This window comes from Lonchura striata, chromosome 1 (assembly GCF_050655825.1).
Source record: "Lonchura striata isolate lonStrDom1 chromosome 1, ASM5065582v1, whole genome shotgun sequence".
NCBI lineage: Eukaryota > Metazoa > Chordata > Aves > Passeriformes > Estrildidae > Lonchura > Lonchura striata.
In genome coordinates, this window is record NC_140703.1 from 5,787,804 (window position 1) to 5,811,472 (window position 23,669).

The 23,669-nt window shown below is 39.0% G+C and overlaps 1 protein-coding gene across 25 annotated transcripts in view; it reads right to left on the reverse strand.

Moving 5' to 3' along the window:
* Window positions 1-23,669, reverse strand: part of EMSY (EMSY transcriptional repressor, BRCA2 interacting) — a 49,933-nt gene that overhangs the window by 24,354 nt on the left and 1,910 nt on the right. For 12 of the 25 annotated variants that reach the window (XM_085588612.1, XM_021532443.3, XM_021532442.3 and 9 more), the window contains exons 1-9: window positions 21,317-21,477; window positions 20,241-20,349; window positions 16,747-16,846; window positions 16,039-16,113; window positions 13,673-13,848; window positions 12,280-12,432; window positions 7,876-8,135; window positions 3,109-3,373; window positions 815-1,087 (exon numbers count right to left, since the gene is read on the reverse strand). In XM_085588612.1, coding sequence (XP_085444738.1) covers window positions 815-1,087; window positions 3,109-3,373; window positions 7,876-8,135; window positions 12,280-12,432; window positions 13,673-13,848; window positions 16,039-16,113; window positions 16,747-16,846; window positions 20,241-20,310 — 1,372 coding nt within the window. In that variant the 5' untranslated portion in view covers window positions 20,311-20,349; window positions 21,317-21,477. Of the gene's footprint in view, window positions 1-814; window positions 1,088-3,108; window positions 3,374-7,491; window positions 7,633-7,875; window positions 8,136-12,279; window positions 12,433-13,672; window positions 13,849-16,038; window positions 16,114-16,746; window positions 16,847-20,235; window positions 20,350-21,316; window positions 21,756-23,149; window positions 23,207-23,669 lie in introns of those variants that run through there. The other 13 variants (XM_085588885.1, XM_085588846.1, XM_021532445.3 and 10 more) reach the window with 6 other exon arrangements.

Sequence of the window (23,669 nt, forward strand, 5' to 3'; positions counted from 1 at the left end):
CTATAATCCAAAAGGTAGTTTTATCAAAGGACAGGAGTAGGGCTGTTTATTTTTTCATTCTATGCTCTATTTTAATTATTTTATCTAAATAGTATGATATAAAATAAGAATTTTACTGACAGGATTAAAATAAAATATTGATTTTATATTAATATACATAAAAATACTTTGCACTTTTATAGCACTTATTTGAGAACTGGACAACTTTGCAAACTTTATTTCTTACTATTTCTTGCTGAGAAAAAAACTGTGTGCTACAGCAGAGAAAAGCCAAGAAAGAAAGATAACATGACTTGCCCAAAGTCAGCTGAATGAATCAATATCACGAAAATAATTCAGTCTAACTTCAAGATCTAACTATATTTGTTTTGACAAGTACCTCAAAAGTATGTTTTGATTTCTGGATGAAAGAAAATAATTAAAACATGGAGTAACTTCTTTTTCCAGGTGATATAGTTGAACAACCCTTGGATCTTCAGAAAACTGGTGTTTTAGGTTGCCAATCACATTACTTTTGAAGTTATTTACATACCTCTCAACCTCTAAGATAAAAACATATATACCTAAAGCATGGTCTGTAACACCTGAACCAAACAAGAAGAGTGAAAGAACTAAATTCTTTAATTATTGTTACTTGAAATCATTAAAACATCCTTCACTATCTACTTATATCCATGTTTGAAGCCAAATGCTATACTCAAGAAATGATGCCTACATGACCACTCCCCCCCAACACTTTGGGGCAGAATTCTGCCCTACTTTCCTGAGTTGCAGCCAGACCTCATCAATGCGACCCAAGATCAACTCCAACTACCTGATTCCTGTTTGATCTGAATGGTGGGCTTGATGCCAGCTGGCAGCTGAGACTGCTGTGGCTGCTGCTGGGCTACAGAGCACGGCACCAGCTGCTGCTGCTGCTGCGGTTGCTGCTGCTGCTGTTGGGCCTGTTGGACTTGGTGCAGCTGCTGCTTGGGAGATTGCTGATGCTGTTTGGGAAACTGTGCTAAGATCTGAGTTGGATTCCCAACCAAACCTTTTGGGGAAGGTAGTCTGGTAGAGGCAACTTTAACTGCTGATGTAGATACACCTGTGAAAGAGTAAAGGGTTTATGATTCACCAGTGCCATGAGAAAGACAAGTATTATAATTTCTAAAATAATCTTAAATTTCAATTATCATTACTACTGAGAAATACATTGATATATGTGAGGACATAAAGCTCCCATGTAGCAGAAGTGCTCTGTTAGGAGGCAATGGAGCCTTATACAGATTTTCAATGTGGCAGCAGGACAGCAGCTAATGGAAAGACCACAAACCCAGCCTACTTCTGCGCTTTTTGTAATACAAATAATTCAATAATATTTTCAAAGTCTCACCTTTAGGCTTCAAGACAATACTTATAGTGAAAATATTTTAAATTTAAATAAATAGATATATTTGTATTTATAAACGTTTATAACAGCCTAGTTTAGTGGAAGGTGTTTCGGTCCCTGGCTGGAACTAGATCTTTAAGGTCCCTTTCAACCCAAAACATTCTGTGATTCAATGACTCTAAAATCACAATTGCAAGAAAGTGGCATTAGGACCATGTCAAATATTAAACCCATTAACACTGGAAGGGAGTTATCTCCTAGCAAAAGAGTTCTTTGGCATTTTAAAAAAATCAAGTAATTTTATGTATATTATAAAATGGGGCCACCTGTTTTGTGCTTTTAGGTTAGGTGATCTTATAAGCAAAAGTGATTAAAAGTTTGCAGAAAGATGGAAAGACAAAGTTCCCAAATAAATCTTATTACTTATTTCTGTCATTCCCCTACATAGCTGTCACAACCTTTACAGCAAAATCTGATTTTGTATACAATTCTAAACTACAAATCCATAAACAACAAAACAGACAAAGTCCATATCTTATGAAGTAATTTTTTAACTAAATCCCAGTTGCAGTGGAAAACAGAAACAGATGGCAGCGATAATGACAGAAATTATAGTAAAGGTACAATTCTGGCAATTTAAATATGCAATCCTTTTCTCACTACATCATTTAAGATGACTACACCATTTCCTTGGGCAGCTCTTTTCATTCTTGAGTTGAACTTTACATTTGAAGATATTACCAGTTTATGTCACAAAACTTTTCACCAGCATCTTCTGCAATGACACTAACAGTCTTGGAGGAAAAAAAAAATGTTGGAGAGATACTCCACCTTTAGAATTAAAGCCTCCTCCATGATCAAACCCAACTAAGACTCAACAGTTCAAACAGTACGAAAGTCTGCTGTGAGCCTTTCTGCTCCACAGATTAATATCTGATTATATTAATACAAGCAATAGGAAAAGAAAATAGCTCCTCAGCCTTGATATGGCTACCAAATGCTTTGAGGAATGGAACAAGAATGGAAAATACAGACCAAGAAAAATTGTGATGTGACACTTGTAATTGTCAGGCAGTTTTTCTTTCAAGTGCTGCTCACTAAGGCCCATTCATTCATTCACAGCTTCCCTTTTAAATGGTAGCTGGTGGCTGTGAAGCTGAAACAGTCAAGCTAGCATACACAGTTGGAATTTGAAATCAGAAACCTAAGAACTTTAATCAGGCCCACTCAGGTCTTAATTATAAAGGACTAAAACTGGCATGCTGATAAAATACACCAATAAAAAGGTGTAAACACTTTTCTACCTTTCAAAATTGTCACCTGGGCATGTTAAGAAGTTGTATTTACTTGATGTTAACTTTGCCTGTTTTTATAAATTGGGCTTTTAAATATGCAATCACCTTCAAATATTGAAAAATACACATTTTTCTATATTTTTCACCAGACAAAGTTCTTGAAGCCAGTCATTTTGAGGTTATATTGTTTTAGAGCTAGGCCACAGCACCACACCACATCCTCTTTAAAAAGAGGATCTGCACACTAACTGTTGAAATACAGAGGAAAACAGTTCAACAAGAACTTTTGTGGAGTCTCTTGGATTAGTTTCACCAGCAGATTTCTTTCACATGTCCTCTGCTTAACTCATATGTAAACAAAAAGCGCATTTCCCCATTTGCTATTCTCACTGCAAAGCCCAATTCCTCAATGCAAGAGCCTTTATAAGAGAATTGCCATACCTTGTGCTACTGTTGACATAACCACTGACGGTGTGGATGACACTACAGCAGTCACAGCAATGGTATTTGCAGTGCAGGAGGGAGTGGAGCAGCTGCTGCTGCTGCCCACGGAGGACTGGGAAGCAGTGATAACCACAGGCTGCTTTTGAGTAGTTGAGGCAATGACTGATGTTGGGACAAGTTTTGTAACTGCTGCATAGTTGTGGGACTTGGAAAGGATGTTGGGTACAAAAGTTGAGCTTGGAGAGGTGGTTACTATTATGACCTAAAAAAAAAAAAAAGAAAAAAAAAAACCAAGAAGAAATTCATTTGTTCCTTGTATCTGTATTTCAGTAACATGTCTGTCTATTTAGTTTTAGGGATACATGTTTATTAAGAGCTTTTTAAGACTGTCAATCACGTTTGCTCACAAGAAAAAGTTTCACCTATTTTGAAAAAGTGGTGATAAACATTTCCTTAGAATTAGGATTTTTAAGGAAAACAATTACTATTGAATTAAAGTAGAATTATCTCGTGTCTGAAGGCAAACAGACAGGAATGAACTTGACTTCATTAAACAGGGTCAGGAAGCCTGAAACCCATCTTGAGAGAAACTGAATGATTTCCAGCAGGTTTTAAGTGTCACTCTTTCAAACCTTGCAAAAATATCAAGAAACAGCAATGAGAGAAAATAGATTACTTTTTTAATTCTTTAACAATTAACAAGCACTTGCTGAGTCAATAATGGGAAATGCTTTTGATCTACAAGGCTGTAAATAGTATTTCATCAGTGAAAGAAAAATGCTGTAAGTTTGAAGCAATTTCTGCTTTATTTAGTGCTCTCAATACCAAGAAATTCTTTCTGATTTGTCTGAAGAGAATAAATATCACCCCAGTGCAAGTTACAACTACAACTCCATGAATCTGATCTGACATAGGAAACCACAGAAGTCATGACAGCATTGACATAGAAAACCACAGAAGTCATGACAGCATTGGAAGAAGTCTATCCTTGTGCAAGTCACCTAGGAAACTAAACATTTATTAAGTATTGAATATGGGGACTGTTTACATTTAAAAATTCCTTTTATTCAACTTATACGTCCCTTCTTGTACTTATATAGTTCAAATAGAATGAGAAGCCCAAAAATACAACAATTTCAGTTTACCATGCAAGAATATTGAGAAATTACTTTAATAATGCTGTTGGCCCAACAAAAACTTTGTTAATTAAAACCTTGAAAATTTAAACTTAATAATGATTCAATGTAACAAAAGATGATAGAAAAAGAAGGCACAAAAGGGCTAAAGAAAACCTGTGTCAGCACACACGAAGTCTTACGTTGCTAGCCAGGCACTACTGAAACCTTGCCTGATAAAGAAATAATATGATAATGGCACCAGAAATAGACTTAAGCAACAAATCAATCATCAAGAGAATACAAGTTTATAATTTGCTTAAATAAAAATAAGAAAAGAAAAAAAAATAAATAAAAGGGAAATAGCCACATGGATGGAATAAAAGCAGCAAATTTTATCAATATGGCTTGTTCAGCCTCTCCTTTTGCCCCAGCTCTTAGTTTGGATCTCTGCTGCTCAGATAAATCTTTAATATCTTGATCTAAGGAAAATCAAAACCTTACTACCCCACAAGCTATAGCAGGCTGACCACTACTAACCAGTGTCTGAAGGACAAGGTTTCCACATTCTGCTGCTTTTCTACTTGATTGCATTCTCCAGTAAGAACATTTTCTCTGCAGTCTTATTTTTGCATTCTGCCTACTTTTGATTTAATCAAAACATCTTTCTCAAATTGCTCTTAGGCTACAAACATGCAGATGAGCTGAAAATGACACAGCTTGCTCTAGTGCAAGAATTGGAAGTGAAAGGATTCTATGATATGCCTCTGTAGTTTTATCCTGTTTCTTAAACTGTCAGTTTACACTAGGAATACTTCCAACTGTCTGAAGTTTAAGGTCAGCTCCATTCCACCCAGAGTAACTACTTTAGGAACACAGTCAAATGACAACTTCCAGTTTAAAAAGGCAGATTATAGTTTAGAGTGAATATGAACTATACTACAACATGGCAAGTTCAGCATCAAAACTAGTAAAGATATGTAGAATGAAACTGGGTATAATCACAACTCCTGTAGTTAACTGCATTTCCTTAAATCCATGATTATCACTTAAAATACTTTATTTAATCATAGAAGGAATAAAGCCTGTAAAGCATTACAGTTCAATGGTGACTGCTCTACTGTGACTAAGTAGGTTTGTGTCTGTCTATCCTATCTCATCTTTCAGAACTAATAGCAGAGCAAAGTTCTGTGCTGTGGTGTTTGTTGTCTCTGTTGAGAGCTTAGTGAAGGTTACTTTCACATGCATGAGGTATATCCAGAAAACATAAAATTCAGGTAAAAATTTAAGTATTAAAGTTCAAATCACAACCATTGTATTTCTGAAATACTATTCTGTTGTACATGTTGAAATGATTCAAATAATCTCATCATGGATACCAAAACTGCATCCCATGTTTTACAGCAGAGAAACTGCCTGACTTTAAACATACACACACACACGCAGAAATCAAGGTGGTAATTTTGTTGTTGATGGTTTAAGTTGTTACAGAAAATCTAATTCCCAACATGTACTGAATTTAGACCTATCAGCTCTATTTTGAGAGATGTCAAAACTTAGTCCCTGAAAAAATAAGGTTATTATAACTGCCAGAAACTTCACTAGCTGGATTCCTTCCGTGTCCTACACAGGTGACTTTATTATAAGAGAATCCAGAAACTGGAGCTGTGACATTATTAGCTGTTATGACAAATCTTCCTCCAACCTACTAAAATGTCAAAACAATTCAAAGAGGTGGCATGCAGAAACAAAGAACTTCATTCACATATAACAACTTACACTCAAATTGGAAATGTCCTGTTGGATATGAATGAACAAGACTAACTTTTAATTTAAAACTATTAAAGGGGATTTCTCCCACCAAAATAATTCAGTTATATATTTTGGAGTCTCTAAATCCAACAAAAGAGGGCACTGTGACAAGTTCAGATACAAATGCTATTCTGGCTGCCTAACAAAACAAGCACTGATTTTCCTGTCATTGCAGATTAGTAAGATAGTCAAATAATAGAATGCAAAGTGAACTCTAAAATTTCCATGTCAGAACAAGTGGAGAGGCATAACTGCAGGAAGGGTCCTATCAACAGTTCACTCTTCTGGAGACTTAGTACACTCCATCTTTAACTTCCATGATATGTAACACCCATACTTAATACAACCCTACACATGTTTAAGGCAAAAAATTACTCCTGCATAAATTATAACCCTAATGTGCAACATGATGGATAGGTAAAGTCCTGGAGTAGCTGTGGACTTGCTGCACTGAATTTAATTTGATGGTTTATGCTCATACATGGATTTCTCTAATATACCTGTGTATTCAGAGATAAAATTTTATTAAGGACATTGTTAAAGAACAGTGAATCAAAAGAATCTTCCCTGGAGTGGGAAGAGGTCAGAAAGCCAAGATCTTTATCACACATTAGTTCAGTTAATCTTGGTTTTGAGGTTTCCAAAAATCGAGATATGGGAACTCTGCTAATCTGAAAAGAGTCATAAAGCAATTAAGAAGACTAGTAGGACAAATACCATACAAAGGTTTGAGCTCAATAGTCAAACTCTCACTGTTGGAAAAAAATGCTTGTTAGTGGCCAGCCTAGCATAAATCTGTTGGTACTGAGGAAAAATTAATTCCATGGAGACCCTACCTCTCCCTGAAGTCTGCTGTATTAGATAACTGTACCAAGAATGAACTTGGTCTGAACCATTCATTTTTTTTTTAAATCTTAAAAATAGAAAAATAGACACAACTGAAATGCCTCCTAAAGAATGGCAATATAGTTATGCCATAGACTAGGCACTTAAAAATCTAAGTCCAGTACAAAATTTAAACAAGGAAAACCTTTTCTGCACTTTGCACTGTGGTGAAAGCTAGGCACACGAAGCTGAAATAATGCAACTGATTTTGACCACTGTAACACTGCTAATGTAGAATGAGAAATGGCACACTAGTACTGAAAGGAAAATACAGCCCCTGGACTTTGACCAGCTCCAAGAATAAGCATTATAGATCCCAAAAAACTAGTCTCTAGATAAAAGGCTTGGCAAGGAAAACCCATGCCACCTCTCCTGGAATTCTACTACTGCAAAGAGTAATTATAAATAAGGAAAATAGAAATAAGAAAGATTACCTTTGACCAACAGTTGTTACCATCTGAAGGCTGTTCAGTGGCCTATGTGATCCAGTTCTCAGTGGACTAGTGTCCATATCACAAAACCCAACACCACAAATGGTACTAACTGGTAACCTTGTTGGCAGTCTCACCAGACAGGCCAAGAATTGAATGAGCATGGAGACTGAATCCCCTCTCATCCCTAGAAGTGGTCCCTTCAGGTCAGGGTTGAGGCACATTGGTGGGGCAGTCTGGGGGAAGCTTGCACTCCCGCTGCCTGTGCTGTACCTGTTCTGTGGATAAAAAGAGGGCTTCAGTCTCCACGGCTGTCAATCCAGGTCCTTTCACACACAGGTGAACTAAATTCATACAAGAGTTTGGTTTTCCCTTTGTTCGTTTTAAAGAGGGATTACCTTATCCCAAGTGCAATCCTTAAAAAACAGCTAGTCAGATCATAGAAAGGAAGAGTCAAACATCACATCTCATTCATTGATAAAACCAGAATAAAGTAACATTTGGCAGCTTCCCCCACATACCTTCTGTGTTGTGGTGTTTGTTGTCTGTGTTGAGGGTTTAGTGAAGGTTATTTTCACAGGCGACATGTGTGGTGGTAAGGAGTTGGCAATGCTCTGCATTATATTACTCATTTTGGGGCTCCCACTTACAGGCACTGTGATAGTTTTAGTGACAGGAGTCACTGCCTTCGGGACTTCTTTCAGGAGAACAGGGGAAGAACTAGAAGAATTTGTTCGCCGTCTTTTGCGGGGCTTTTCATCGTCATCTGAGCAGCTGACACCTGGAAAAGAAATACTTTCTCTAAATTATGTCTCCCCTGTCTGCAGATCTCAGTGCTTTCTGAAACACTACATCCTTTTTAAGTCTTATACCCTCTTTCAAGTAAGATAAAAGAAATAAAGGATAAATTACATCTTATGGTCACAACCAAGCTGTATCACACCTCAGATGCTCTTAGTCCTTGATATGGGCCACACTCAGCGCCACGAATCAGGGACAAATCACTCAAAACCTCAAGCTACTCAGTTACTGGGTAACTTCATTTAATTTGAGAGACTAAAAAAATGTAAGAGCCAGTACAGGGCTCTCATTCTGTCTACAGAAGTTTGACTAGTGAAGCTACACACACAAAGGGATTGGGATCATGCCACACACATTTTAGTTTAAACTTTTACACCACTTCAGGTTTTTTTTTGGTGGTGGTTTTGTTTACAGCAACTGGACTATTAAAGTTTATGCCCCTTTAGTTTCCTTAGACTTCAGCCTTTGCACCTACTTTGATGTCATGTTTACCCCTACAGTACCCTTCTGCCTTTCACCTTAATACAACATCTTGAGATATAATTCTTTTTTTTATTATATAGCTTAACTGTGAAAGTCAATCCTCACTTCATCAGCTTTTGCCTTCTTTGGTGCATTTTGTGCAGATACAAAATGGCACCTAACACACAATAATAAAAACAATAGAAGTCCAGGCTCAAAAGAGTTTTCTTCCTCACAATCATATACTGCACACATAGAAAAAAAACCTGCTGCAATATTCAGCTGAGGAAAGGATAACAGCATGATAAATGGATCTTAAAATGAAACTTGCAAAAGTAGGCAACAGATTCATAAATTAGGGAAAGGCGCAGGTTAATAACTTTGCAAACCTCACAGCTACGTGGTAGCATTGAGGGCAGGAAGGCTCTACAGAAGGATCTGAACAAGCTGGTTCCACGTGCTGAGATTCAACAAGGCCAAGTGCCAGGTCCTGCCTTTGGATCACAACCTCTCATGCAGAGCTACAGGCTGGGGGCAGAGTGTCTTAAGGGTGGCCAGGCAGGAAGGGACATGGGGATGCTGGCCAAGAGCTGTCTGGGTATGAGCCAGGTGTGCCCAGGTGGGCAAGGACAATGGCACCTGGCCTGTATCAGCACTGGTGTGGCAGCAGGACCAGGGCAGTGACCATTCCCTGTGCTGGGAGCTGCTGAAGTACCTCCAGTCCTGGGGTCACTCTCTGGGCACCTCCTAACAAGAGAGACACTGAGGTGCTGGAGCGCTTCCAGAGACTTTCCAGACCTTCCAGAGAAGGGTACAGAGCTGGGGAAGGGTCTGGAGCAGCAGGAGCAGCTGAGGAAGCTGGGGGGGCTCAGACTGGAGAAAAGGAAGGCTGGGGGACATTCTTGCTCTCAACAACTCCCTGACAGGAGGGTGTAGCCAGATGGAGGCTGGGCTCTTCTCCCAGGTAACAAGTGACAGGACAAGAAGAAATAGTGTCAAATTGTGCCAGGGGACATCCAGATTAGATATTAGAAAAAAAAATACCAACAACTCACTGAAAGAGTAGTCAGGCATAGGAATAAGCTGGCCGGGGAGACAACAGTCTGGAAGTGTTCATGAGGTATCTGAATGACACACTTGGGGATGTGGTTTAGGGGTGATAATGATGGTGCTGAGTTGATGGTTGGACTAGATAATCTTGAAGGTCTCTTCCAACCTTAACAAATCTATAACCCTGTTATTTATGTTTACCATGCTAACCTGTGTCAAACTATTTAAAAAGAAAAACAATCAGAAAGAAGCTGAACAGATCCTGCCTATACAAAAGATGATTGAAAATCTTGTTCCGTGTGCCTGGAGCTTAAAGACCAAGAACACCATCACAGCAAAAAGCAGTCTTGCTTTGATACCACAAACGTGGTTGGTAGTCAATTTCTAACTAGGGCCAAGATCTAATTATAGCCAACCTCTAATTAAAATTAATATTCTGGCATTCAAAAAGTGAATGATGCAAGAACTAACAAGGACAAGAAACTGTCCAGCACCACAACAGGCAATTTTGGAAAAATGGTATTCTCTCTCAGCAGGAGTAGCAGCTCATTTGCAGGTATGTGTCCAAAGGCTGACAACTGTATCTGCAGAGACAGGAAACTGAACTTGGGAGGACAAGCAAACTTCAAAAACATAGCTTTAGTTGGCTGTAGCAGTACAAGTGAAACGTGGATCTATAAAACCAGATTTCAAGTCAATGTATTTTATCCTATTCTCAATCAACCAAAATATTCTAATCAATAATTTACTCTATGCCCCTGAATAAGCCTCCCTCCATAAAGCAGAGGTTTCATTACATAACTTTAAGGTTTATTATGGACAGGCTTCTAAGTATTACTGTGAGTGCACTATAGAAACTTGCAACTATGAGTGCACTAATCATATTGAATGTGTGCAGTCATTTAAAAATCTCAAAATCCATTTAAATCCAAAATCCACATGCAGCTAAGCATGTTAGGACATAATTGTTGTTTTGGTGGGGCACCAAAAGAGAACTTTGTTTGTGGTCCTTATGCACAAAAAAACCCCATCAACCAAGCCATCAAGACATAAGAAAGTAACATTAAACTAGCAGAGCATTATTTTATGTTAAGGACAGCTCATTTCTCCTGTTTTCACTGCTGGAGTTTTGCAAGAATATTATTCTTATCATTTCATGTCAGAAATCGCTGTACAAAGTTTTCCACAGACATTTAGTTAAAAGGCAATACAGCTTTGACTGTTACTCATACTTGGTAAGTAAGGAAGCAGAGCCATGGAAAGGTTAATGGCTCAATCAGACTGTGACTTGGAAGAGGTTACACCACAGACCAGTGGCAAAGTCCTGACTAACTCAGATCTCCCAAATCTGCTCCTAAGCAAGTTTGTTAAAATCAATGTGAATGATGTAACATACTTTGAAAGACACACAATTCCTTAAAGAAAAGTAAATAAAAACAATAACAACAAAATGAAGCACAAGAAGTAGGGAAAAAAATAAAATCTAGGGACAGCCAATGAAAATGATCATCCCTGTATCATGTGTCTAGACTTGTTCGATGCTCGTTTCCATGCAGTAATTCAATAAAATCTACATTAAAATTTTAAGATATTAAGAATGTTTTCCCCTGAATCTTCAAACTAAAACCAAGTGATTAGTGCATAGATCAGAAAAATTAAAAACCTCAATGTAATGGGTTTCATGGGTTGACAGAGCCATTAACAATGTTTTTTTGCAAGTATTTATGTACTAAGTATAATTTCTGATTAGCCAGAAGCTTATACAGATGTATACATCTAGCATAAAGATAATAATTTTTAATAATTAAATATTTTTTAAAATATTAAAGGTATGCAGAGCAAGTATGAAAATAGCATTTATCTACTATTAATCTTTACTAGTTGTTTTGATAGAATCAAATAAGAACCAAAGAAAACATTTTAATAGTAAAATAAAACTACCCATGATGAGGACATATATATGAGAACATAATCTGCTTTTAGAACTAGCTGACTTACTAGCTAAACAAAGATGGGGACACATACACTCTCTCAGGAAAAAAGACAGTTTCTAGATTCTATGTCCTGGATTTCCAGATTTAATTACATGAAGATGGGTGTCTGTTAGGAATTAGTATGAAGTTTTCACAGTTGCCAAGGAACACAAGCTTCACTATGAATGACTTCCAGGTAAATCACAAAATGGCCAGACATAGTACATATGCACAAACCCCTGCCAAACTGCATCCAAAAATAAAAAAAATCTATGTCAACTGTGAAAGTGGAGAAGAGGGACCTTTTCTAATTCAACTAAGTGACTACTATGCATTAGTTCTCAAAAAGATGGATCAGAAGTTCACTGGTATACAGAAATGTCTATATTTAATTTTAAAAATATTTTTTACTTCTTGTCCTTATAGTTTTAGTGCTCCTTGCACCATTTTGAAGTGAGTGGATTTATCCTGAACACTATTTATCTGAAAAAGGGAAGCAATAAACTCATTCTCTAGACTAAATGAAGGCACAAAGGCCTTAAATGACTTGCCCAATGTTGAAGTGTTTAGTGCTGTCTATGCTTCAGGCATGTTCTCCCTTTCTTTCCCTTTTGTTAATTAGTTGCTAGTGTCACTTACTTTTGACGTAAACAGTACTTCCACTTGGCAAGACGACTACATTGGAGGCCGGACTGGCAGGTCTGGGGGACTTCACTGTTGCTACACTGCCACTTGGAACAGGGGTAGATGTTGGGGTTGAAGTGGTACTTGTGTAGGAATAGCAAACCACCACTGAAGAGGAGAAAAGACACCTTCCATATAACTGAAGTGCAGAATCCCATTATTCTATCACTATTTTTACAACTGAAACGGAACCCAAAGACTTACTGGGTCATTATCTGTGTTTTTGCCTCTGCATTCCTGTTACTGTGGAATACTCTCCAGTTTGAGCTAAGCATGGCCATGAGGTTAATGGTCTTCAAAGACAACACAAAAATCTAAACTCCCATCCTCCCATCTCCAATAATCTGTGCTGCCAATGTGAATTTTTTGTATTAATCTTTGTTTTACACTTTATAATTTTTTAATTTTAATTTTAGCTTTAATTCAATATGTTGATCTTTTTGCTTTTCTGTAAGTGATCACATCTAGACTAGTAACTGATAGAAAAGTGTTATTGCCTCAACAGTACATCAGTTGAAAAAACCAAAATATTCTTCCAGTAGTGAAAAACTGATTGTGCTGATCAGCTTTTTTAAACCACTGCTTTAAGTAATAACACAATGATACAGTACTTCTCACAAAACCAGGATAAAACAGCTTGTTTCAAGAAGTGCTACATGTTCTCCAGTTGTATGAAGCCTAATTCAAGCCTGCTGAGCCAAGCTAGTTGGAATGTGTACTACCAAAAAAGCATAGGGAAAGCAGAAAGCAACCTTTATACTTGTTCCCATAGTACATTTAATCTGAAGAAAAAAACCCAAAGCGGTATTTTCTTGATTTTCACCAAAATTTACTTGCATTCTTAAAAGAAAACATTCTGAAGCAGCTTTCATCACTTATAAAACTTTACAAAATCTAGCCATTAGTTCAAGTTTTTAAAGCTTACAGAGCTGAAGAAATTAATCAGTGAATGTAATTTCCTGACAAACTGGGTTCTTTTTATATTTCAGTTGCTAGAGTGTCAGTAACACAAAGCAGTTAGATTAATGCTGCAGATACCACAAATGCATCTTTTAAAAAGGGGTATTTTATATTTCTGTGAATAATGTTTGGTAAGAAAGATTTGGATTTTTTTAAATAGCTTCACAGAATGGTTTGGGTTGGAAGGAACTTTAAAGCTCACCTAGGTCCAACACCCTGCCATCAGCAGGGACACCTTCCACTAGACTGGGTTGCTCCAAGCCCCATCCAACCTGGCCTCAAAAAATTATCTTTAATATTTAACACTTAAAATCTAAGATACCAGTTTATATTGCAATGTTGTTTTCACATTCCCATAGATTGCAGCAGAATCCCATCTTTCTCTCACCTTCTTTGTTTCCAGTTTCTGCAGGAACTGGAAGAGACGCGTTGTGCTGAATGGCTGCATTGGCAACAGCATTCGCGGTCACAGTGAAAGCTGTTTGTGGAACAAGCCGTGGCATCAGCGGCACCAGTCGACGCCCTTCTATGGACCACTCGGAAGAGCTGTTGGGTCCAGACATACTAAACAGAAATGCACCTTCTGTAAGCATCTTGATGAGTTTCAAAATACTCAGTATCCTATTTTGAGTATATTTTTTCCAATAGTGCAAGTCTAAAATGCAGTTTAAGACATACTAGAGCACCAATACTCAACTTTCTTTATTTGATAAAAGCCATTGCATTTGTCACCTGATATAAAAACCCTCCCATTTTAAATTGAAGAGTTGACTCTTCTTTTGTTGTTTTGTTTTACAGAGCTGTTCAAGGGCCAGAGGTGTGTGAACGCCATACTCAAACCCTCCACATTAGGTTAGCTACTATTCAGGTACAGTTGCTGTACTCCCTAGTTCTGGATTACGAAAACACCAAGAAACCAAACAGATATCATAGAAGACTATTGAAATGGACTACATTACAAGGAAAAACTTTCAGCTTCAAAGGCAAGTTTTACCTGAACAGAAGAGCTTCTGATGCTTATTAAAATAGTCCCAAACAAGGTGACAGAACATGAGATTATTTAAATACTCCCTAAGCATCTTTCTAAACAGAAAGGTGTCTTCTGCTCTAGTTTGCTCTTAACCTTAGTACTTACACTCACACTAGAATGTTTCATAAAAACACTGTTATCTAGATGGCGAAATATTTTTGACTGTTTTATATGAGTAATTTGTCAAACCAGCAAAACCAAAATGGCAAATTGTTTTTCAATGTTGTAATGTTTTTAAGCAAATCAACCCATTTAATGTATTAATATATTCTAAAAACAACTTCTCACATGAAATATTTCAAGCAAATTGCAACAAGAGCTACTACAAAGTAGTTTGTTAAATGCAGAGTATATATGCTCTGTTGTTAAATCTCGATATGCTTCAGCATTCCTCATACATATGCATATTGTATAAAAAGAGCTACATAAGATACATTTTAAAAACAAAAAATAAAGGGTACAAAAGCTAGCAAAGTAGGCTTTCCTAATGAATTAAGAGAATTATGTAAGTCAAATACTGTATTACCAACCATCACTCATAAGGAATCACCATATGAAAAATAAAGCAAATCAGCACTTCAAAACTGCACCTTATCTGGATTATAATATTTCATTGAAGTGCAACACCTCAGGACAAACTATTCATGCTCTGCAAAATCCTAAGACTAGAAGTACTACTTAAAAGGAAAACTTGATTCAGGAAAAGAATCCTGATTTGACAACTACATGTTTTTCGTTATTCCCCCCTCCCCTTTATTTAAAGGGGTGTAAGGATATTGGTGGGTTTTGTTTGGTGAACAGCATACTTCTAAATCTTTAAACTTGAAAATTAAAACTTAAAAGTCTTTCTACAGCACAAAACCAGTATGCTGATTTTAACTAGACTTGGATCAAACAATTGCTAAGTCCAAGTGTCTTGCTATTCATATTAACTTCCTTTCCTTCCTCCTCACAACATTAAAGCTACAACAGTAAAAAAAAAAAAGTCAACAGCTGTAACACAGAATAAGAAAAAAATACAGTCACCTACAATGCAGCTCTACAGTAAGACTATTAAGTAATTACCAAAAATATATAACCACTTTGTCTACTACTCCTCCACCTTTCATAATCATATGGAGCTTGTGAAAGCAAATACAAGCAGGAACCAGCCCAGCTGATGCCAGCACAGCAGCTGCATCACTGAAAGTGGTGGACACTGATGTCATCGGCTTGCTGCAGCTTTTTCTACTCTGACCATTTTTTCCTTTCTATGCTCATACACTGTTTTCCACTAATCTGCCACCTCTTTCCCTCTCTTTATCTTTCCTATGTAGTTTTCTCTTTCCTCTTAATACAGCCTTTCCAAACTGATTAAAATAAAACTAAAAGCAAAACAAACAAAAGGAAACATGCTCATCCTACTTAGGAGCATCTCTATTTTCTCAATTCTCTGTTTATTCTGGTCTATCTTACAGAATGGTCTCCATGACAAAAAAACCCTGTTTCTTACATGATACTTGTACAGTGAATGGGATAGCCTTGGATCCAAAATGTAATGGTACTAAATAACTGTTTCTAGGTCCCTGTATATCTAATACAGTAATTCCTTCATCCATAGAGTTTTTTAACTATTGATTCTTTAAACCACCATCAATCCTCAAAATTCTACCATTCAGTTAAGGCATAATGGATTTCCAATAAGGTACTCTTGGATATCAGTGACAAAATTACTTGGAACTTACTTGTGTGCAATCGTTGTTAGTCGTTCATCATTTACTGCTCTCCGAACTTCAGCACGATGTCTCTCTGTTGAAATACTATTAAAAAACAATAAAGCAATATATTTTAATCAGAGGAAGACACAAGTGTTCATCTAGAAATTCTAGCTAAAATTAAGCTTATGAATAATTTATCTAAGAGAAGAAAGGGAACATGACTTTACATTTAAGATACTATCACTTAACCCTTGCTGTCACATAGAGAATGAATCGTATTATTTCTCAAAAATATTACTGAAGAATGAAAAGAACATTACTGTTCACAGGGTATCCTTGAAAAACAACTAGATTCCAACCTCCTAATGAGTTCAATACATTTAAAGAATATGGCAGAAAAGTTCACACAGGCCACACAGCATTCTTTCTTGAGGTACCTTGGGTTCAAAAACCTTGGTGTTTTACCTTGACAAAACCACAAGACAGTGTACATTCATGACCTGACTGTAACCCTTTTAACATTCAGTATCCCAAAAAGTACCAACAAACTAGTAATGCTTCTACCATTGAAGAATGGTTGTTTTAACTCCAAGGAGAACAGGAATGAAACCTCGGCAACATGGAGAATTACTTCTCCAAATTCAGATTTATGTTGTGATCCTGGTGAAAGAAAAAGCATGTAACACCTTAAAAGAAAAAAGATGACAGTTCTTAGTTTGAAAAGATCAGGGTTACCTAAGCACTTTAGAGAGTTCTCCAAGAAGATCCTTCTTCTCTTTTGTAAGGTCTCCCTGTGCACGTAAGGCACTGATGACACCTGCATAGGCCTCCAGTTCTGAAGAATTAGAGTGAATAATATTTCTATTTAATGCTCACAGCAAAGGGGGGAAAAATGTTGTTTCCTATATTATTGAGGTTATTCTAATAATTTTCAAAATCATTAAGAGTAACATGTCTTTCAATTATTTAGTGCCATTTCAAAAGAGATTGATGATTTGGAACTCTCTCAATTACTCTGCAACATAAAACATTTCTATGAAACAATTGTCTCATCACAGAGGATTATCTAGTTTACAAACCCAGATGAATGTGTCAAGCTCTCTCTGACCTGACAATTACGGCAAAAAGCTTGAAGAAACTGTTTGGAGAGTAGTTCAGAATTCTCTTCACACATACTATTACGAGTTCTATGGAAAAGCTTGGCTTAGAAAAGAAATACACTATCAAAAGAGCAACTGGTTTTCTTGGAATGCCTTTCCCTAATCAGCATGGACAACATCAGCTCTAGTTTGTTAAATATGATCATAATCTTTTATGCCTATTTACTTGCTATGGTACAACTGCTTGAATCAGAAAGAAATGCAACACAATGTGAATTAAACCTGCTCAACACAAAATAAACAATCCAGCTATTCTTAAACATAGAACTACCACAAAGACTAACTCACAAAAATACAACTCTGATTACTAGAAATGTGTAATTCCAGGTGACTGAGATGCCATGCCAGCACTTAAAAAAATTTGAAAGTAAAAAGCTACTGATATTTTTGAATGTTGTCATACTAGACAGGGTAAAGATACATCTAACGCAAATAATTAAGTCTGCTAATTTGGCAAAGAATGACTTGCTATTCTCAGCTTCACACTGTTTAGGGGAAACCCGAAACAAGAATTCTCTTGATCCTCACACAGGTGTCTTTCATTTGACACCTCCATTTCAGCAGCCAACCCAAACAAGCCCACAACAGATCCTAGTTACCCGAAACCAAGAATAAAAAGTGGGCTAAAACCTAACATTGCTGAAGTTTGCTACAAAATAAAAGACTGATGGTTTTCTGAAAGGCTTTCCGTTTAGGATTCCAAAGAGCTAATTTACAAATGAAATCAAGGAATTATGCTGAAAAGAAATTCTGGTCTCCTGTCATGATTAAGTAGATAAAACAAAAAGCAGAGTAATTTTGGTTAACTATGCAGCCTGCACAGGCATGCTGAGTGACCTATATAAGCGTTTACAGCTTCAGTTATAAAACATGCACTAATTAATGCAATGGTTATTACTAATATCAACATTTATTTAGACAATCATGTTACAATATTTACAATACTAATTATTTTCCTCTGTTAACAACTTAAAGTAATTCTCAGATGCAACCATGGAATTATTTATCAAGGGTAAACTTTTTTTTTCCTTCTGCATTATAAATAAAGAGCCTCTACACTATAGCTGTAAAAATGCACATTCTGGTCTTTTGGAAGCTAGTAAGGATTACAGAACAGCTGTAACTTCCTCCCCTTTTGAGTTTATGCAGCAACATAAAACACACAAAATAGCTAAAATGGGTTTGGCAAGTATCATTATTGCTAGTGTTAGATGCTACGATCATCACCTCATTCAGTAATAAACCACAATCAACACCAGGTCCTGCATACCTCTAGATGCATTTGAGCCTCACCTACATCCCTGCTTCACTCCTTACAGAGTACTCCCACTACTGGTGTACTGTTAGCCACATTACGTGTCGGGCTGTGAGCTGGAAAAGCAAGGTTCTCTAAAGTAGGTGGCTATTGCTGCATGTGACTGTCACACAGCAATTGTTCCCACTGCCTGTGCTCCTTCAGCTTCCAGCCCCGTGGTGTGTCTCCTCTCAGCTCATAGAGGCAGTGCCTCAGCCTTACCCTGCTGGCAGGGCCCCCTTGTGGGGACACAGCTCATGCCAGCAAACCAAAAATAATTATTTTTGAATTTTTTTTTCCTTCCTGTCAGCCTAGTTTATGTCATTGAACGAGGTGTAGCTGCAGTTCTGTTTGGCTCAGCTGCACTAGCAAGGTTCTGCCAGCACACCACTATTAGCTGGGGTAGAATTTTTTTTTTTTTCCAGGATTCCAGCCAGCACAGCTACGTTAATTAAACTTAGTAGCACATATCTGGTCAAAGCTTTTGGTATTCTACACTTTCTCCTAGTTTCTGTACTTCTTGAGCCTTGCTCAAGACTTAGGGTTGTCATCTTAACATATAGTACAGCTTGTTGCAAAGTTGTGTGTAACATCTGCATCACTGCTTCAACAGCATGCAAATCTCATATTCCCAAGAAATGAAATACAAAGGGAAAAGGAAGGGAAGATAAATTCTCAAATCTCAAAAAATAAAGTGGATGGCTCCACCATGTATGAGAACCTTGGCACAGTTAACAAACACAGCACACCATGTCTTAGCAGTCAAAACAAAATGAGAACAAGAAAAGCTGTCACTTGACAGTCACAGGAAGTTAGAGGGAGCCTCAACTTTCTTCTTGACATCATATCCTAGATTATGGTCCTCAGAAGAAACTCTGAAAAATATAAAGCTTTTTTCTTTTCCCATCTAGTATAATTTAACTGGCAAAACCCCAAACCCTTAATTACACAAATTCAGCCTTAAGAAGTCAAAACCAACTGTGCCGGATCAGATCAAAAGTTTAACTAAGGATTGTCTCCCCTGCAGTAGCCAAAAACAGGTAAGTGAGCAAATGTTTTTATTACTTTCCAAAACACAGAAGCAGCTCACCTCATATACTTAGATCTACCAAGGACAGAGCACGAAAATATTTTTCAGTGTCTATCTCTTGGGCAGGGGGCTCAAATACTGAGCTACATTTGAAACAATGAAAAAGACTCCTGTGGTTATGGCAATTGAGTGAGGACATCATCTTCCCACTTATCTGACAACCTGTGTAACTGCAAATCACAAACAGCATTCTTTAAATCCTGTTATATGTCTTCACAATAATATCTTCAACACTTGATTCATCCCTACAGTGACAGTTAAACCAGGATTCCACTATGTTTTTTTGGGGTACAAAAAGGTGTCTAATATAGAATTTGGGGGGGGGGGGGGGATCAAAAACCACAACAAAACAGAAAGAAAAAAAACAACTCCAAAGGTTCTCTTTTCACAGAAAATTTTTCTGTATGTTAATAGTGACAGAAAAACACAGCCCTGCAACACAGCAACTAGGACATTCAAGAGAGATTCTACCAAATCAAAACAATTCTTCTCTACTCATGTTGCTAGGGCTGAGAGTGTCAGCCAAACATAACTTTAAGCCAGTGCTGTCAAACCAATGACACATGAAAAACGCAGGAAATTACTTGCAGTTGCCTGCAGACATTTTAAAATATTTCATGCAAGCAGCATGAAAGCAAATCTTAAAAGGGCAAAATACAGACCCACAAATTGTATCTTACTGTACCCAGTTTGCGAAGGATCCTCTTGCACTCATCCCTGCTGAGGTCCAGAAGAGTAGGCCACACCACAGGCATCCTTCCCTTGTGTCTGTGCTGCCACAGAGCTCAGCCTCGCTGGAAAAGGAATATAAACGCTCAAGCCCATCATTTAGTGATTTCCCAAGCCGATTAATGTAAACTCCTCAGCCTACTCACAACTCCAGCGACATATTCGCTCCCATTCCCGCCCCAGGCTTTACAGTGGCATGAAGGAATTCGGCAGTTTCACAAATGCATGGACTTCCTATACTCTCTAGATCAAATGCATCACCCAATCCTTTTTACAGAGTGTCTATCTCCTTCTGAAGCCTGTTTTTTACAGGCTGAAACGCTCTCCGAAATGATGTTTAAGTCTCCTCCCTCATTTTTATGCAGAGTACTCATTAAAAGAATTCTTCCAGCGAACCGCACGCTCCCCTTCCCCCCGGAGAATGCGTTTTGCGCCAGCCTGTATTCTATGACAGGACAGCAAAAACATCGTGTGTGAAAATTTGCTCTCCACATACCAACACCAGCCCTCTCCCCCCAAAAAAACAACCCAAATACGGGAACACCTCGATCCCAACGCGGAGAGATTCCGTGGGTGGCGGGGAGGGAGGGCGCATGTCCCTGATGCGGCGAGGATAATAAAGGGATAAAAAAGAGCAGCCGGAGGCGAGTTGGGCAAGCGGGGCTCGGGGCGGGCAGCGGGGGTGGGGAAGGGTGGGCACCGGGAAGGAACAAAAGCCCCGACGCCGCCGCAGCCTCCAGCGCGGGGAGCGGGGGAGGGTCTGCCACAAGGGCGCCCAGAGGCAGCCGCCACCCGGGCACTCCCGGCCCGCCCTTCCCGGGGACCGCCCGGAGCCAGAGGCGCTGGGTCGCTGCCGGGACTGGGGAAAGGGAGAACGGGAGCGGGCGGCGGCTGCTTCCCCGCATCGGCCGCGCCGGCGAGCGGGGCCCGGGGCGCTGCCCTGGGCCCGTAAGGGGGCGGCGGGTCCCCGCCGTCCCGGAAACGGAGCTGCCCCCCTCGCTGAGGCGGACTAAGGCGGGGAGCAGGACCCACCTGCCCGGCCGTGCCCAGCACATCGAAAGCTCCGCGGCAGCCGCCCCGCTCCCTCCGCCGTCCGCCAGTGCCGGCCTCGGGTTTGTTTGGTGGCGGCGGCGGCGGCGTTTACTCGGGCCAAGATGGCGGACGAGCGCGCTGCGCACGCGCGAGCGCCGCGAGGCACGCTAGGAATTGTAGTCCGTGCCGCCCTTCAGCCGTGAGGAGCTGGAAGAAACGGCTGCCAAGATGAGCGCTCGAGTGAGCAGTGCGCATGCGCGGCGTCAAGAGCATGCTGGGAATGGTAGTTCTCTCGGTGTTTCTTGACGCGTGGGAAGCGGCGCACACCGTCCCGCCGCGGCTCGGCGGGCGGATACGGGCAGCCGGAGGGGACAAAACACTTTCGGCTGTCTGCAGTTTTCTCACTTAAAGCGGACGCGGTGGCTGTAGCGAACCGCCCCTAGGGAACAATAAGGAAATAAATCCCGCACCTGCAGCCGCTCCGAGGTGCCTCTGTTCCCCCGGGGACAGCAGCCACCCGCATCCCAGCACCGCCAGCGTCAGGGCCTGGCCGCTGGTTTGGATGTTACAGCGATTATCATTTGTTTTCCTGAAGATTTATCGGGAAAAAAAAAATGCATGTTTTATGATTGGCTTTTCACAAATGTTACAATGAATATTGTGGAAAAACGCCAATCACTTGGTTTTTAAAATATTAAAAGTTTAATAATAATAATATGGTTATAAAAATAGTAATACAATTAGAGTAATAAAGTTTAGAGGTAGGACAATTACAAGACAATAAAAAGCAAAGAATTACAGATGTCTGTATGCTCTCAGACACTAAGTCACGAAAAGCATCCCCTGTGAACAAAGGAATAACCTTAAAAACAATAGCCTGATGCATATTCATATATCCTTCATGGTTATGCATACATTTTATTTAAAACAAGAAACTCTGTCTGTTGTATGTCAACTGTTTCCTTTAATCCCCAAGGCGTCTTTGAGTCTGAGCAAGGCCTGAAGAAATTGGCTTCTTCTGATAAGAAAACCATAAATTCCTCTCCTCTGGAAGATTTAGGTGTTCCTTGAAGCGAGTATCTCATTGTTAAAAAAAAAAACTCCCCCCACATACATAGTCTCTATTTGAACATTATGTTGGAACCTAAAACTGTATTTAACACACTACTTAAGAGAATACAGCATAACTTTCTAACATGACACATAAAATAATTTTTTCTAACATGACACATATAATATTTGTGAAAAATGCTTATTTTGTGATTGGCTTTTCGCAAATATTACAATGAATATTATGTGTATATGTGTCATGTTAGAAAGTGTTAGAAAGTTAATGCTCTACCTGCTTTTAAACAGGATATACTTGGTGAGGGAGCTCTTACCTACTTCCTACCATCCAGTTTTCTGTATCCTGTTTTTTTTTCTAAGCTTTATTTTATTTTTACCTAATTATGGCTTCTGACCAGTACAACCTCTATCTAATTATTTCATTACTTAAAAAGTTTGTGGCTTTTACCATTACTTCTTTGACTACCTGAAAGAAGGTTTAGCCAGGCGGGGATTACCCTCTTCTCCCAAGCAACCAGCAACAGGATGAGAAGACAGATCAAATCAAGTCTTAAGCTGTGCCAGGGAATGTTTAGATTGTACATCAGGAGGAATTTTTTTCACAGCAAGTGTGATTAGCTATTGGAAGGGTCTGCCTAGGGAGGTGGTAGAGTCATCATCCCTGGAGATGTTTAAGGATAGCCTGGATGTGCTCTGGTATAGCTGACAAGGTTATGATCCATCATAGGCTGGACTCAGTGATTGCAGAAGTCTTTTCCAACCTACTTGATTCAGCGATTCTGCGTGGGGTTATCCATCAGGCTGCAGAGTACCAACATCCTCCTAGATCCAAACAAAAGAAAATAAGAGAACACCATGATGACCTCGATGCCTGTTTTTAAAGGAGACACAGTGTAGCAGATATAAAGATGGGAAGCAGCTCCAAGCAAAGGCAAGCGAGCTGTGAGTTTCCTCAGAGAGGGAAACTAAGGGAAACTGAGCCACAAATGATCAGAACTGTAACAATGAGGTGGAGACCTGTGGCTGGCGACCAGGAGCTGTGAGCAAAGAGAGAGGGGCAACCAGTCGTGGAGTTAAAGGGGGCATGGGAGGTACTGTGCTTGGAGAGTGAGGGTTTGATGAGGAAACTACATAGGGCTGCAGATACATGAATGAATCAAAAGGGATAATGCGGCAGGGAGAGCAGGAAGACCAGGCTGACATGAGTATGGACTGGAGAAGAAAAAGCTGGGTTTTGGGGTGGCCATGGGGTAACACATGCACGCTGTACCACGTGCACACACAC